The sequence below is a fragment of the Sturnus vulgaris genome, chromosome 6 (genome assembly GCF_052056855.1).
Source record: "Sturnus vulgaris isolate bStuVul1 chromosome 6, bStuVul1.hap1, whole genome shotgun sequence".
NCBI lineage: Eukaryota > Metazoa > Chordata > Aves > Passeriformes > Sturnidae > Sturnus > Sturnus vulgaris.
Genome location: NC_142248.1, coordinates 34,238,143 through 34,253,163, shown reverse-complemented (window position 1 = coordinate 34,253,163; position 15,021 = coordinate 34,238,143). Strand labels below are relative to the sequence as shown.

At 41.8% G+C, this 15,021-nt stretch overlaps 2 protein-coding genes and 1 non-coding gene across 3 annotated transcripts; 2 read left to right on the top strand and 1 right to left on the bottom strand.

Moving 5' to 3' along the window:
- Positions 1-1,606: 1,606 nt before the first annotated feature.
- On the bottom strand, positions 1,607-9,296 carry GLRX5 (glutaredoxin 5). The gene is made up of 2 exons (XM_014884515.2): positions 8,938-9,296; positions 1,607-3,027 (listed from the first exon to the last, which is right to left on the bottom strand). Exons 1-2 carry the CDS (start codon positions 9,242-9,244, stop codon positions 2,849-2,851), a joined length of 486 nt encoding a protein of 161 aa, XP_014740001.1. The 5' UTR covers positions 9,245-9,296; the 3' UTR covers positions 1,607-2,848.
- A 277-nt stretch (positions 9,297-9,573) lies between these two features.
- Positions 9,574-14,735, top strand: LOC148223411 (uncharacterized). Its single transcript, XM_088166187.1, has 3 exons — positions 9,574-10,079; positions 10,383-10,572; positions 12,313-14,735. Exons 1-3 carry the CDS (start codon positions 9,927-9,929, stop codon positions 12,345-12,347), a joined length of 378 nt encoding a protein of 125 aa, XP_088022313.1. The 5' UTR covers positions 9,574-9,926; the 3' UTR covers positions 12,348-14,735.
- LOC148223412 (small Cajal body-specific RNA 13) lies at positions 11,742-12,011 on the top strand. The gene has a single exon (XR_015804678.1).
- Positions 14,736-15,021: the final 286 nt, after the last annotated feature.

Below are 15,021 nucleotides of genomic sequence, written 5' to 3'. Positions count from 1 at the left end.
CCAAGGATTCCTCATGGATCCTTCCAGCTGGCACCAGCCCCCCAGTATTAGCTCAGCACACTCACTGATTGTCACCCCATACTCCAGTATTTATCAGGTGCCTTCCCCCACTGCCTAAGAGCATGAGAACAGCAGGTGTAAATTTCTCCTCAAGAGGCACGGGTTTTTACCTCAAAAAAATCAGTTTATCTGTGGCATCCCTTTGGGATTGGAAGCACGTGCTCCCTTTTGCCTCTAGTTTGAGGGACAGCAGAGGATGATGAGCAGAGTGCACAATACTGCCCATCTTCTAAAATGATTCCCTAGAACTAGTTTCTTGGTGAAAAACTCTTAACCAACAACAAAATAAAGCTCTTTGTGAGCATCTGACGTTTACAATTTAAGTAGATGGTAATTCTTTTATTGCAGCTGGTTTAACATGAACATTTTTATAAACGTAAAAGGACTCCTCATGCACACATTGGCTGGAAATGTACAGCTTGCAAGGGGATGCAGGCAGAAGTCCCAGTTTCATTCCCCACTGTGGTTTTGTCACACACACTTTATGGAATCGCTGTTGCTTTTACTTGCTCAATAACATGCTCCAGTCAGGTAGAGATTGATATAAACACTACTATATATGTTATACAAAGGTTTAATCAAGTAATTAAAATCTAAAGTGCGGAAGAAAGTAGAAAAAGTAGAAAAACTTCCATGGTTTTCAAAAGCAGGAACTCATGCTGGGTGAAAAATTTTGCTGTGCAGAGGATAAAGACTACCTGAAAATGCTGAAGTTCTCTTTATGTTAAATTGCTGGCAGATATTACTGGAAAAATATTCAGTATTGGAGAGCTATGCAACAGCAAATTTGGGGGATTCTTTTTTCAATAGATTTTTTCAGTTGTCAGACTAAGAGTTAACTATTGAAGCAGAAAATAATTAAATTTTCTTCATTACCTTTTTGTTTACTGCATACAATAATTTCAAAAGGTTTACACAAATAACCGAAGACTTTTGAAATTTACTTCTTTTTCTAAATATGTTGTTTAGATAATGTAAAACTTGTTTTAAATTCAGAATGGCAAAATCTACTTGTGATTAGCCATAAGAAAATTTATTTTATCTGAATTCAAATGCTCAGAACAAACCTTCATCAATACCTTAAACTTTGCATGATGTGATATGGCACATGAACAGAAGAAAATCTTGCCTCTGTGCCTTACAGTCACAAGTGACTGTCCTACACAGTGGTCACACAGTGACCTCCTCAGACCTGCTGTGGTGACCAAGTGAATACACACAACACACACACTGCATCAAATCCTGCTGACCCTGTTTGCATTACAGCCATACTGTAAGCTTACTGTTATCAGGTCGGCAAATCCTGTGCAGAATGTTCTAGTATAGTTTCTCCACTGCTTGCTCAAGTGGGCAGGAGAGATTTAGAACCAGAACTCTTCTGTCTACAGGCTCCAGTCCTGTTCTCATCTTTCACCGACCATTTATAATTTCTTCTTTCTCCAGAACACATTTTATATCCCATGCAGTGGAAAACATCTTAGGCTTCAAATCAAAAGTAGTATCAGTTTCATGAGACATTTAAAATAAAGAGCAACTACAAACAAACTGCAACTGCAAACAGAGTTTATTTCCAATCATTTGCCTAATTCACATGCAGACTGGTCTATATTAATTAAACTGCATTTTAAAATAGCTTGGTTTGGTTAAAAGCTAACCATTTTAAAATAGCTTGGTTAGCTTTTAACCTTAGTATTGCTGTAGAGCTGAAGCTACACTGGTTAATATAATTTGTTTTCATTTAGAGAAATGTGGTTAGGTAGGTACTGAACATTTCAGAGACTTTTCACGAAGAAATATTTATCTATTCAGTAACCTCTCTGCTGTACTCATCTTACCCATATGAACTTTTAATCTGTAAATCCCATGTTTGAAGACTGCATTCTCCTGAGCTCATCAGTCAGGAGAAGACACTTGGAAACACAACAAATATAAAAAGATAACATGCAAATAATACAGGATTACAGTAATAATTGAAGTATTGTCCTTTACTATTTCAAGCTAGAATACTAAAGTCTTAAAACAATTCCCACATTTTAGCACTGACATTGAACTGTCATACATAAAGCATATAAGCAGGGGGAAAAGCTGTTTTGCAAGAGGTAGAAAAGGTTTTTATAAAATATTTAGGCACAATTCTTAGCAGTTTTAAAAGCCATCAGAAAGTTACAAAGTAATAATGACCACTAATACTATATGTATTTGTACAAGTTCTGTTTATTTTTGCCCTTTGGAATAAAAGTATATTTCACGCTCTCTCATAGAATCTTTTCTTCTCCTATATTGTTGGAAAACTGTTTTTCTCCTATATTGTATGTGATTACACAGGTTTTACAGGCTCTCAGGAACTCTTATCACCAGGAATTAAACAGAAAAACAGATGCACTATTACTTAATGCTTTTTCAAGAGAAGCAAGGGAATGCAAATGCTGTTTGTATAGGTTCAGGTATCAAAGAACAGAGAATCACACACGTAAAATCCATAAAAATATTATTCGTTCTTTTGGTTTACTCCCACCTCAATGAAGAAGAGCGCTTTTAGAAGTGAACTTTTTTAAAACACAAATGTTCACAAACGTTTGCTTTACAGTGCAGTGGTTATACACAAAATTTCACGATACCCATAAATCAAAATACCAAGATCACTACATTTACCATGAGCTAAGAGACATTCACTTAGTGTCAGTTCAGACAGATGCCTTCCTCGACCTAAAGTATGTAAGGCTTTATGGGTAACAAGTTCTTATTGAAGATTTGCTGTATTCCCATCACAGCTATTTTGTCGCTCATTTTACTTTTTCTCTTGGTCTTTTTCTGCATCCAGAAGCGCTGAACGGATTCCTAGTTTCTTCAGCTCTTCTACAAGATCTCCATTCTGATGCATCTGGAGGAGTATATCACAGCCACCAACAAATTCACCATTGAGGTACACTTGTGGGATGGTAGGCCAGTTGGAGTAGTCTTTTATTCCTGAATAAGAAAAAAAAAAATTATTAGAGGCTTCCCCCCTCTCCTAATAGAATGATATTTTTAAAGGAATGCATTGCTTCCACTTGAATCTACCACGGATATTTGAATTTCTTTCCCATAAAGACAAAAAAGATATCTATGTAAAAGGAGCAATATCACAAAAGAAAAAAAAAACAAACTGTTAAGAGTTAAGTTTGTTTCTCACTACAACTCAAAGATGTGGATTGAAAGATATGGAGTCAGCTCCTATACTAACTTCAAGCAGGAACTGGAAAAACACTGCATCTCTTTTTACTCCCAAGAAAACATCACTCTTTCAATCAATTACAGAAATGAGAAGTATTGAAAAATATTGAGAACTGTTTACTTTCTGTTATATTTCCCAGAGGGACTTTAAAATATTTTATGTTCTTACTGAACTCATACAGTTACACATATTCCTGCAATTTCAATTGCAAGATACATTTGCCTCTGTAAAGGCCTTACGAATTTCAAATTCCTTTATCTTTCAGTGCCAGACCTTACAGCACATGGGAGGGGCACAAAGGCTGAAGTCTCTTTAAAAATACTCATTTAACAAAACACAGGTCAAGTCACAATTATGAAGTACAGAATTAAAGTTTAAAACTATACTGCACAGAAGGAAAATGTAAGACCACCCATAATATAAACTGATCAGCTGATACACACTGAAACCAGCTTGTACTTAGACATCACACAAAAAATTATACAGAAGAATCTTCTACCTAATTTGCCATTTTTTAAATGACCTTTCACAGAAAGCCATTATTTCTGTGACAGAGGAAATAGTTAAAATCTACTGCTGCCTATTTTTATAACACAACCACAACAATTTGATTAGATGACAAGTTTTGAATTCAACGTTTTTATGTATTTTCAACATGCAGTGCCTGTAATTTTTCTGCCAAAGGCATGAAAGTCCATATAGCAAACTGAAGTCTACAGAGGTCCCTTTTCAGAACATCAGAGCCCACTCGCCTTGGAAGCCAATCTCCCAATAACAAATATTAGACCTGAGTAGCTGATAGCACAAGAGAACTTGTTTTCCCCTTAGAAAACCTTTTAGTCTCGAGAGACTAAAAAGGCAAAACCCAAAATACTCAAGGAAAAAAAATAACCATGTAAGGAAATTATGCTTGCTTTATTGGAACTTAAACCACTTTCTTTTTCATTAAGTATGTGTAAGTGCAAAAATACACAGTGAGATTGTTACTTTAATGTATAAAAGATGCAATATAGCTAATAATTCCCCCCCCCTTAGCAAAATATAACATGCTTTAAAAAAATCCACTAAAATAATATTAACCTAAAAAAAAGATTGCTGTGACTAAGTATTCCTAACCACGACATATGTCAGCCAAGACATTTTATTCTGATTCAGATTTTGTGCATGGACAACCAATGTTCCATAAGCCCAAAATAGAAAGTTTAGCATATAAATCAAGGTCAAAGAGAACCCATAACCACCTAACCTCCATTATCATCACTTGTAACTTCTTCCTTAGTTTGCAGAACTTCTAAGCTTTGATATCAACTTGCACTTAGCAATATTTTCTTAAATGCTCTTTGGCCTTTGAGTACTCGAAACTGCTTAAAATGTCCTAAATATCTTTCAACCCATCGAAGTTTCAATGAAAAACTGTGTTCCATGATTAAAGACATGCCTAAGGACGACCGTGGTCAAAGAGCCACTGCAGACATGAAAGAGCTTGTTTTTTCATAAGATACTGCAATGCTAAACATGAATTGAAAACCAAGGGCTCTGTATAATAAACCGACTGCTAATGAGCATTCCAAGGTAATATTTACACCAATAATTCTTTCATAGAAATATTTTCTTCAAGGACCAAACTGCACATACATATAAGCACTGATAGTAGTTTCAAGGACCTATCCAGATAAAAATAAGAATACCATCAAGCTCAGCTGCTCTGCGTGCTACATTTCACATGCTGGACAAGCTGCTTTAAATGCCTCTGTGCTGGGGCTGTCTCAGGTCACAAACTGAACACTCCCTCCACTGGCCACCCAAGCCTCACCTCAGTGCAGCATTTACTGACACTGCTGCAGCCATGTTAAAGCAAGGTAGCCTGGGCTACGTTTGCTGCACGCAGGATGCACGTTTGTTATGATTCTTTTGGAAATCCCAAGGGATTTTCCATCCCCCCTCTCTGCAGACTGGCTCCTTGCTGTACTTCAGAAGCTGCAGCTTCTGCTCTGAACTGCTGTTTACTTTGGAAAAACACACTCAACGGGTCAGGGGCTCAGTCTGACAGCTGTGGTAGCACATTTAAGGTAACTGTGAAACCAGGTTTGGTGCAAAGAGTTACTGAAAGAGGGACCCAGCACACTCCCCACCCCTCTCCCCAGCTCCAGTTACCAATTCTCAGCCCCTCCCGGCAGCACTAGCACTAATGAAGGACGGGCTATATCAAAGAACTGAATGAAGGAACTCATTCCTACCATACTTGCTCCAGAAAAGCAACACGTTTTCATCTACATCACAGAATCATTAAGGTTGGAAAAGACCTCTAAGATCATAAAATCCAACTGCTAACTCAGCACCATCATTTACCAGTAAATCATACTCCCAAGTGTCATATTCACATGCCTTTGAAACACCTCCAGGGACGGAGATTCCAACACTTCCCTGTGCAGCCTATTTCAAAGCCTGAGTACCATTAGCACTGATACAAGCTTTACTGAGGGAAGGCTGGCCCAGGGTAGGAGAAAGGATCAAGAACACCTGATTGGAAGCATGCCATGCTTAGATAATGTGGAGACAACAAAGAAAATAATCTGAGGGTGAACTACCCCAACAGTTCAACCCACCAGTTTTCCAGTATGCAATCCCAAACATCTCTGCCTCAGTGTCTGGGACCAGTCTAACGCTGTCCATCAGCTGAGAGCCAGCTTAGAGAAACATGAATTGCCATGGGGCCCAAGAGAGTGCCAAGGTCTCTTAAACCATCTTTGATAAGGAAGGATTTGTCAGGGAAGTGTATCTTCAGCTAAAGTTCAGATAGATCATGTGAAATATCAATAACTTTAGTTTCACAGATCTGAGTTTTTAGATAAAGAGGCAAGCAGGAGAGTTGTTCTACCTTTACATCTTGCCATATTTTAGCAGGGGGTTTGTTTCACCAAATGAACTGTAACTAGCTAAAAATAAGGTGATTAAAATAATAGATACAGGAAAGAAATTAACAACCAATCCAGACATACCCTTTTTCCAACAGCCTGCCCCTACTACAAATGTGTAAGCACACATATATTCAAACATTGAAGCTAGGTTTAGGTGAACACAAACCTGTGGCCAGCTCTCATACAGCAAGCTCCTTGCAGATGAGTCTTTTGATGCACTTGATACTTTCACAGCTAAATGTTCCACAGCCCCTCACTAGCCCCCATGCATGCAGTGCAGATTACATTCACAGAGAGAGCCTAAGAAAGGCTCACATGCTGCCTATCTAACTGTCTGGCACTCGAGGCCAGATCCTGGCCTTCAGGCAGCCACTGCTAAAATACAATTGGCGATTTAGAGAACTACAACTTTGAGCAGCCTTGTCCTCTCCTCTGTCAGAGAGTGCCACCCACAGAAGCAGGCACATACTGGCTTTTTTAGGGTGCAATAGGTAATACAGTTGAAGCAGTACAAGAATTCTGCTACCCTTGAAAACGGCTGTGTCGTTCCACAACTCTTCAAAGCTCCATTCTTCATGCTGGCTCTGGCACTCAGCTCAGTACAAACTGATACTTCAACTTGCAGGCCCAGTGATCCAGTTAATAAATTGAGCTGGCCTCTGCACAGTTGGGCAGGTGCCACAGCTGGTGCATAGAAAGGAACAGAACAACTTCTTTAAGCACCTGAGAACCAGCAGGATATTGTGCAAGGGTACTCCATAATTGTATTCTATGCAGCTTAGACACTGGAGGGCTGGATCAAGACACTATTTCAATTTAAAGCTCTTGGTAGCCAGCAGGGCAATAACCCCTCTCATTACCTAGCACAAGCTCAAGTTCATGTGGAGGAAAAATTTAAGTTATACAGGAAGAAAATAATATCTATTCACATGGTCAAGTGCTCAGAGACTATAATTTATAAATGCACTGCCCATTCAGAGGCTCACAAAAGCCCCTTCAACCAAAAGTGAAATGCTGATGGTTTGATTTCAGGGTTTTCTTTTCTCCTTTTAATTTTGAGTTGGGGGAAGAGGTTTTCTAGTAAAGAGTAAGAGTACTTTGTTCTAGTAAACTATACAATTAATAAATTGTAAATTTATTAAATAAATTCAGATATGTAAACAAAGTTTAGAAAATTACCATGATGCGTTCACTTGCAAAGGCAGTGGAAGATTTACTTGAACAAAACCAACCTTCATTAACAAAAGATGTCATTACATAGTAATTCCAGTATCTAAGCTTTTATACCATACCAATATTATAGTAATGAACTGAAAAGCAAACAAGGACTGGAAAAATCAGCCTTTTAGCTAGCAGCTAATGAAAAACTGAGTTAGTCAGATGACACCAAAAACAAAGGAGAACAAAGTCACCTGATACATGCCAGCACATGGCCTTACAGCACATTTTAGTGTATTCTGGGCAAGAACCGTTAATGCCACACACGTAAAAGACTAATTACTATGTACTTGTATACATATTTTTTGTTTTAAAAGTTTCTTAACTAAGCACATAGAACCTCAACAGTCAGCTATGCACACTGAAGAGGGAAAGATGAAAAGCATTACCAGAAGAGATTACTAGCTTTCCACAACCAGAAAAAAAACTTGATCTAGAATACCTACTAGCACTTGTGCAGTAATGGTGAAACTATTACTAAGTATTTCTTGTGCAAATGAGTAGCATAAAGTTGTACTTTATTAAGAGAATCCCAACAGGCAGTACCAACTGGGAATCAAGTAGTACAAGTCCAAGCCATACATGAAATTTCACCATACTGTTCATAGGGAAGACAAAACTTGATAATTAAGTATTTCAGAGGTCTTTAATGCAGCTCTCTATCTCTGAACCAGGCAAGGCAGCGGGGCACAAAGAGCCTGATCTCCAATCATCACCCTGCACACACAACTGTGCTCTGCTGATAACTGAGACCTCTTGAACACGGGGAGGGTCACAAAAAACCACACCAGGGCGTTTGGGCAGCAACTTCAATGGCACATCTCTGCAATACACTTCTAGTTCTAACACCCAAACAGAATTAATTATGTTAAAAAAGACCTTTGAGATCATCGAGTCCAACCCATGACTGAACATCATCTTGTCAACTGGACCATGGCACTACATGCCACGTCCAGTCTTTCCTTAAAAGTCTCCAGGGACGCTCCAACATGCCCCTGGGCAGCCCATCCCAATGACTTATCACCCTTTCTATGAAGGAATTTCTCTTAGTATCCAAACTAAAGTCCCCCGGCACAACTTACGACTGTCCTCTCGTCCTGTTGCTTGTTGCTTGGGAGAAGAGGCCGATCTCTACTCGGCTACAACCTCTTTTCATGTAATTGTAGAGAATAAAGTCACCGTGCCAGATACCATGGGCACCTCTCCAGGTTAAACACCGCCAAACTCCCCCAGCCGCTCCTCACAGGACATGCGCTCCCGACCCTTCCCCAGCTCCCTTGCCCCTCTCCCCACGATGGCCTCATTAAAAAAGAACAGAGCCCAACCCAGCCCACCCAACAAAGCAAGAAGAGGCAAGTTACAGGTAGGACAAGGTGGCAGAGGCTGCTCCCACAGGGGCGTTAAAACAAGCCCGACCTCCTGGCACCTCCCGAGGGCCCTTCCCACAGGGGAACCGGCCTGGGCTGCACAGGCCCCGGGGAGGCGGCACCCAGAGGTGACCCCGGCCCGGCCCGGCCCGGCGCTGACCTTGGCGGAGGTCGGGGTCCTGCAGCACGTCGTGGGCGCGGTAATCCTCCACGCCGTGCAGCCGCAGGATCTGCACCACGGCGTTGCTGAAGCCGCAGAGCGGCTGTGCCGGGCTGCCCTTCATGAACACCACCACCGGGTGCTCCCGCACCAGCCGCTCCACTGCCTCCCGCGACCCCGAGCCGCCGCCGCTCTCAGCCCCGCCGCCCTCCCCGGCCGCCTGGCTGAGCGGGCGCCCGGCCCGGCCCCGCAGAGCAGCGGCGGCAGCGGCCCCGATTCGCCACCCCGTCCGCACGGCCGCTCTCATCGCCCTGCCGCCGGCACCGCCGCACCGCGCCAGCACCGCCCGCCCATTGGCGCACGGCGCGACGGGCCGCCGGCGAGCTTCCCTCGCATAGGCGCATACACCCGCCAATCAGCACCCACAGCCAATAGTGCTGAGACACAGAGGGATCTGTCCCGCCCAGCAACCCTGAGGTGGCTTCGCTTTCCTAATGGAGAGAACAGAGCAGCTGCGGCTGCATTGGGAGAGGGATCTGTCAATCTCGCCTCTCCGTGGGCGCGATTGGTTAAACTGTCCAGGGGCGGGGTTTTAATCGGGCTGCTAGGCGGGAGGCGGGCCATTGGCGTGAGGCTCCTTCCGCTTCCGGGTAGCGTCCGCACGTGTGGGGTGCTGCTCCTCCTCCTCCTCCTGCTGCCGCCCGGGCCCTGCGCCATTCCCGGGGTGCACAGGCCGCGCTTCCCCTCACGAGTCTCCACCGTCAGCTCCGCAGGGAGGGCTGAGCAGCACGGCGGGGGGCTCTTGCCGGGCGGCCGCTGCTGTGCTCAGCCTTTCCCTTCGGGCCTGGGGGCTCTCGAAGACCCCCGGCCATGCCGGCACCGGGCGGAATGTGGGTTTTATCCCGCCGGCCCTTTGGTGTTGCAGGCGGTGGAGCTCCCTTGGGCTGGGGCTGTCTAGGGATCGAGGGAAATCCGTGGAGAAGGGGCTGATGGAGCTGAGCTGCGCTGGAGTGTTGGCGGGTGAAGCCGCGGTGCTAAAGCGCGCTCAGGTGCGCCAGTGGCAGCGGGAACGGAAGGCCGCTCTCGGACGGGCAACGCGTTCGGTCGGCACCTTCTGCCCCTGTAGGCGGCGGAGGACAAATGTATGTGGGCAGCTGGCAAAGTGCTGCATGGGTCTGTCTCCTTCCTGGCTTTGGCTGTGTCTGGGGACCGATTTGACTGCGTTCACTTGCCCGGGTTTGGTTGCTTTTTAATGGGATAAAGTAGGCGGTTTGTCCCTGATAAAGGGACAAACGGTGCTTTGCATGTTTGCATGCTCGAGTTCGGTGCTGAGATGGGAGACCCGAGTAGTTTTGCACAGCTTGACTGTCGCCCGAGTAGCTGGCAGGGGTGGTAGCGGGATGGAAAAAATGGGAGCTAGTTTGAGCTGGCTGCCTTATCAAAAGGATGGTTCATTCGGTGCTGGAGCAAGGGCAGAACTGTTGATGTTAGCCAGAGAAGTGCTGGATTTGGAACGTGTCCTGCAGACGGCCGCCTGTGCAGCCAGCTTTGCTCGGTCTCCTGGGCAGATGCCGTATTCTTTCCAAGAACTTGGCACAGAGTGTGGCAGTCTCCTAAAGCAGCAGGGCCTGTCCTGTAAGTAAAAGAAAATGTTTAAGAGTTATCCTCTGTACTAAAATACAGTCTGTCACAAATAAGTCACAGCGTATTTTAAGTGCTAATTTATATTGCAGGTGTAGCATCTGGACTTCTGGTATATTAATTTGTAATATAATTAATTATAAGTAATATATGTATAATTATAATAATATAAGTAATATAATATATTTATAATTAATTCTATTTGGTATGTCTCATTTACATTTGTTAGGAAAAGAACTTTTACCATCCGGTTCTGTTCTTGTGAGAGCTTTGTAAACAAGACCAGCTTATTTTCAGCACTCAGAAGAGTGCTTGCATAATTGTTGTTATTTGTGGAATCCAGCTGATGCTTGAGTGACAACTTTGTTTTCATTTTTTTGATGCCACCCTCAGGATCACTTTTGTTGCCTTTTGTTTAAATTTATTAAGAACAGATTCCGACGGGAATTGTTGCAAATTTGCCCTTTGTCATCCCATGTAAATAGGTTATGAATAAGTACAGTGTTGCTGCGGTGTTTAAAAGTAGATATATTTATCAGAAGATACTTTCCATGTTTAATCTGAAGGCAAAGTTCGTATGTTATGTTGCTGATGAGCACCGTGGGTTTTTTTGTGAGTTGGTATGGTTTGCTTTTAACAAAACATCACAAGCCAGACTCAGCCATGGTGATCAAGACACAGAGGAGTGTTTGCTTTCAGTGGCTAATATGTTGTGATTAACATGGTGAAGGTTGTGCAGTATGAAAAAAAAGAAGTCCTATTCGTGCTAGGTGGAACTGCAGTAACTTATGCAGAGCAAAAATATGTTTTCCTATTTGTTTGACTGTTTCAATATACAAAGACGTAACAAGTGTTAAATGTAATATCCCAAGTGGTCTCTTTTCTCATTTTAATCAAGTATAAAGACTTCTGCCGCTTTTAGATCCTGAGGAGTCAAAGTGGAATTGAATAAAAATTGATTGACAAGAAAGATACCTTTTGCAGCGAAATATTGGGCTATGAACAGAATACTGTGTATTTGCCTTCCTGAATTTTGTCCTAGCTATTTCTCCAAAGGAATGGTTCATTAAAAAGAAGTAACATAAAGACATCAGGCTTGGGTGTAGTAAACCCTTGTGAGTACATCTTTCAGAAATCATGTACCAGCACAGCTGTAGTTTAACCCTCTGTAGTCTAAGAGGTGCCCTTGGTTGTTGGTACCCTGGGCATACCAGGCTTGCAGAGAGAGCAGCAGCGTGAGGAAGCCGAGGCATGGCTGTCAGAGCTCAGCAGCATGCGCAATATTCCTCCAACAGTTGCCACTCTGTTGCCACGGAGATAATGACTTTTCCCGTGTCATTATTGATCTATCAACAGTAAGAGTAATTTTGCAGTCTGATATTGTTTAGCAAATAGAGTAACGTCTGCTGAACACTGAAAAAACTGCTATAAAATGCTGGAAAGCTTCTCAGAAGTCTTGTGTACTAGGTTAAATAGAAGTACTGAATCTGTAGTTACTGTAGTTTTATTAGATTGGTCTATGAGATACTAAGCTTAAAAGAAGGTTTTTTAATAAAATATTTAGTATGGTCAAACGCTTTTGGATTATGCAATATGCAGCACTCAATTAGAGGATAAACACTTTTAACTGCTGATAATACTTAGAACAATTTGTCCATGTACACTAGAAACAGGTAATTATGTCAAGAGGTCCTGTTTTCTATTAGTCTAAGTGAAACTTCTTGTGTTTTCCAGATAATGATTTAAATCATCTGTTCAGAAGATATTAATGGGATTCCCATAAGACTCCTGACATTTTGCTGATGTTCCTGTTAGAAGACCTATCACCTCATTTTGAAAACACTAATAAAAACACAAGTATTCTAACTGCAGGGCTTAAATGCTCGCAGTCAGTCATAAACTGGCTTAACTTGAGGAATTCTGCTGCAGAACAGAATTATGATTTATAGATTTGTGGTTTGTTCTCACGTAGTGTACAAGGAGATGGACATCCAAGAATGATACTTTCAGCCAAAAAGTTTTTATTTGTTTTTAAAAAGGGGAGGGATAAGTTAGCTAGTGAGAAAGAAAAGTCTCATTTCAGCTTATCAGAACAGGACACATCTTCATGTTCAAGTCTGATATCTCTGTGTCATTCTGAGTTGTGATAGTAACTGAAAATGAAGTCCCTTGTTGTGCCCTAACAATTCAACTCTATTTAGGTGGGGTTTTTTTGGTTTATTGACGTTTTTAAGTGGGATAGCTTGAGCTCCAGCTCTTTTGCATGCCAGGTAAATAACCTCAGTGTGCCATCACAGTAACATCTGGCAGCACCAACATATCCTCAGTTTTGAGAGCATTATGAATGCTTAAAATGTACTTAAAATTCTGGGCTGTCTAAATTGTGAACACCGAAAACGCATCAGGAACTTCTCACAGGTTATTTTGGAAATGTTGTAGTTTTAAAAAGTTGTGCAACAAACAGCAGAAACATAGAAATGCTGTGGGGGTATTGTAGGGAAATTGACATTTTGGAATCTGAACTGTACCTAACTTCTGTTTTGGATCTAACCTAGAGATCTATAAGCAAGTTTGTTTCTGAATAGGATAGGTAAATAAATAATGTCCTTAGGTTTATGGCATATTCCTAAGAGGATGTTTGCATTAGCCATACAATGCAACACTCCATTTCATACATGAGAGAAGTGAAGAATATTTGCAAAATTACCTGTATCAATTTAACTGATGGGGATAAACATGACCTAAGGCAGTGGGTTTTTTTAAACCATGTAAAGATAGCTTTGGTAGAGAGGGGTCATGGTAGTCATCCAAGGAGAAATGTCTGAGCCCCACATTTAACAAAAATAATAGAAGGTCATGTTGAGGCTTGAGTGTGGACCTTTAAATGAGGCACTCTTTAAACTTGATTTACTTCTTAATGATGCTGATATCACTATGTGCCTCTTTTCACTGCGCTTTGTGGGTTGTGACACTGTCCTGAAGCAAGGACAAGTGGTATGACCTCTAATAGAGGAGCACATTTATTCTTTGGGATAAGCAAGCTGCTTGCAACTGTTCTGGCATATGAAAATCTGTTAGATCCTTGTTTCTGATTTGTAGATGGTAGTGGTTCTTGAGTCTTTCAGTTTTACAGAGGAAGCATAATTTTATATGCATCTATTTCCCAGAACTGGGAAATACTGCCTCTAATGAGAACATCTCTTTCCTCTTTTCACCCAGGAGTTAGGAATGCTAAAATCTTTGACAAGCCTTAGAAAAAGACTGGGCAAGCTCAAGACAAAAATTGATCTAAAGATATAAAGATATAAATTGATATAAAGATATAATTATGATATTAAGTCCTGAGCCATAGAAGGCTAAGGAGTCGGATTGTGGGATTGTAGCTATATGCACGTCCTGCTCTTTGCTTCCTGTGCACTCACTTCTGTCCAGTGTCACAGAAACAGGGTCTTGGTCTCTGATATGGTAATTGTACAACTGTAATTTTCTTGAAGTGCTGGAAGTGTCTCAGCCTTTAGTAATGCTGGGAAAGCCGCAGGGCACTCACTGCCTGTGAGAAAGATTCTTGTGCCCTAGTTTAGGTCTGCTGGCACGCTCTGTCACAGCAGCAGTGACGGGTGCTTTCATTGGCTCGGTTTATTTTACAAACGTGCAGGTGCAGTGAGGCACAAGAGCATCTGCGATTATCGTGTATGTCGTGACCACGAGGGGGCCCTGGCAGCTTCTGGGTGAGCCTGGAGTTACACACTGGTACAAGGGCAGGGCCGATTGCTTGGAGCCTCAGTGGTTACATCCCTTCTTGTTCAGCCCTTCTGAATTACCTTACCTCTTCTGTATAATTTCTTTTTTAATTACAGTATTTTCCTATGTAATTTTGAGAAATGCATCTCCTTACAAAAACTCACCTCAGATTTAATAAATAGCCATTGGCCATTTGATTTTCTCTGTGGCAGAAGACAGATAGTACCAAGCATATCAACACATGTGAGTTTCATCTGTGTGAGCTATTTCCCCAAGTAAAAATTCAAAAGTTTTGCACACATCACTGTATTTGTAAAGTAGAAGGGATTGGTATGAAGAATCTTAAGGGTTTTTGTGTGTCTTAAGAGTTTTTAAGCTTGGTACTACAATGTTTCAATAAAGATTCTTTTTCTGCACACCCTTTAGTCTTTCATTTTTTCTAGGAATGTGTGTTTGTGAAAGCAGCAGATGCTTTGAACTTGCTGTGCTTTAAATTCCTTCCTGCTGACCACAGATATAGGTGCCATATGTATGTTAAGTGTCCATGAGTACACTAGGACTACATTTTATCACTTGGTCTATGAGACTTCTTATGTGATGTAAAGAAAATCAGACCCGAACATGTAGCAGAAACTTAAAATGGGAGAGGAGGAGTGCGTGTGTTTGGCATACTTCTATTTGTAATGTGTGGACTCAAAGATG

Bases quoted from the DNA above. Each gene is read 5' to 3' on its own strand.
- LOC148223411 (XM_088166187.1), top strand. From the start codon at position 9,927: ATGGAGCTGAGCTGCGCTGGAGTGTTGGCGGGTGAAGCCGCGGTGCTA. The intron at 10,080-10,382 runs GTATGTGGGCAG...CCTTATCAAAAG, and splicing joins GTAGGCGGCGGAGGACAAAT to GATGGTTCATTCGGTGCTGG. The intron at 10,573-12,312 runs GTAAGTAAAAGA...TGTGTTTTCCAG, and splicing joins AAAGCAGCAGGGCCTGTCCT to ATAATGATTTAAATCATCTG.
- GLRX5 (XM_014884515.2), bottom strand. From the start codon at position 9,244: ATGAGAGCGGCCGTGCGGACGGGGTGGCGAATCGGGGCCGCTGCCGCC. The intron at 3,028-8,937 runs GTCAGCGCCGGG...TTTCTTATTCAG, and splicing joins GGACCCCGACCTCCGCCAAG to GAATAAAAGACTACTCCAAC.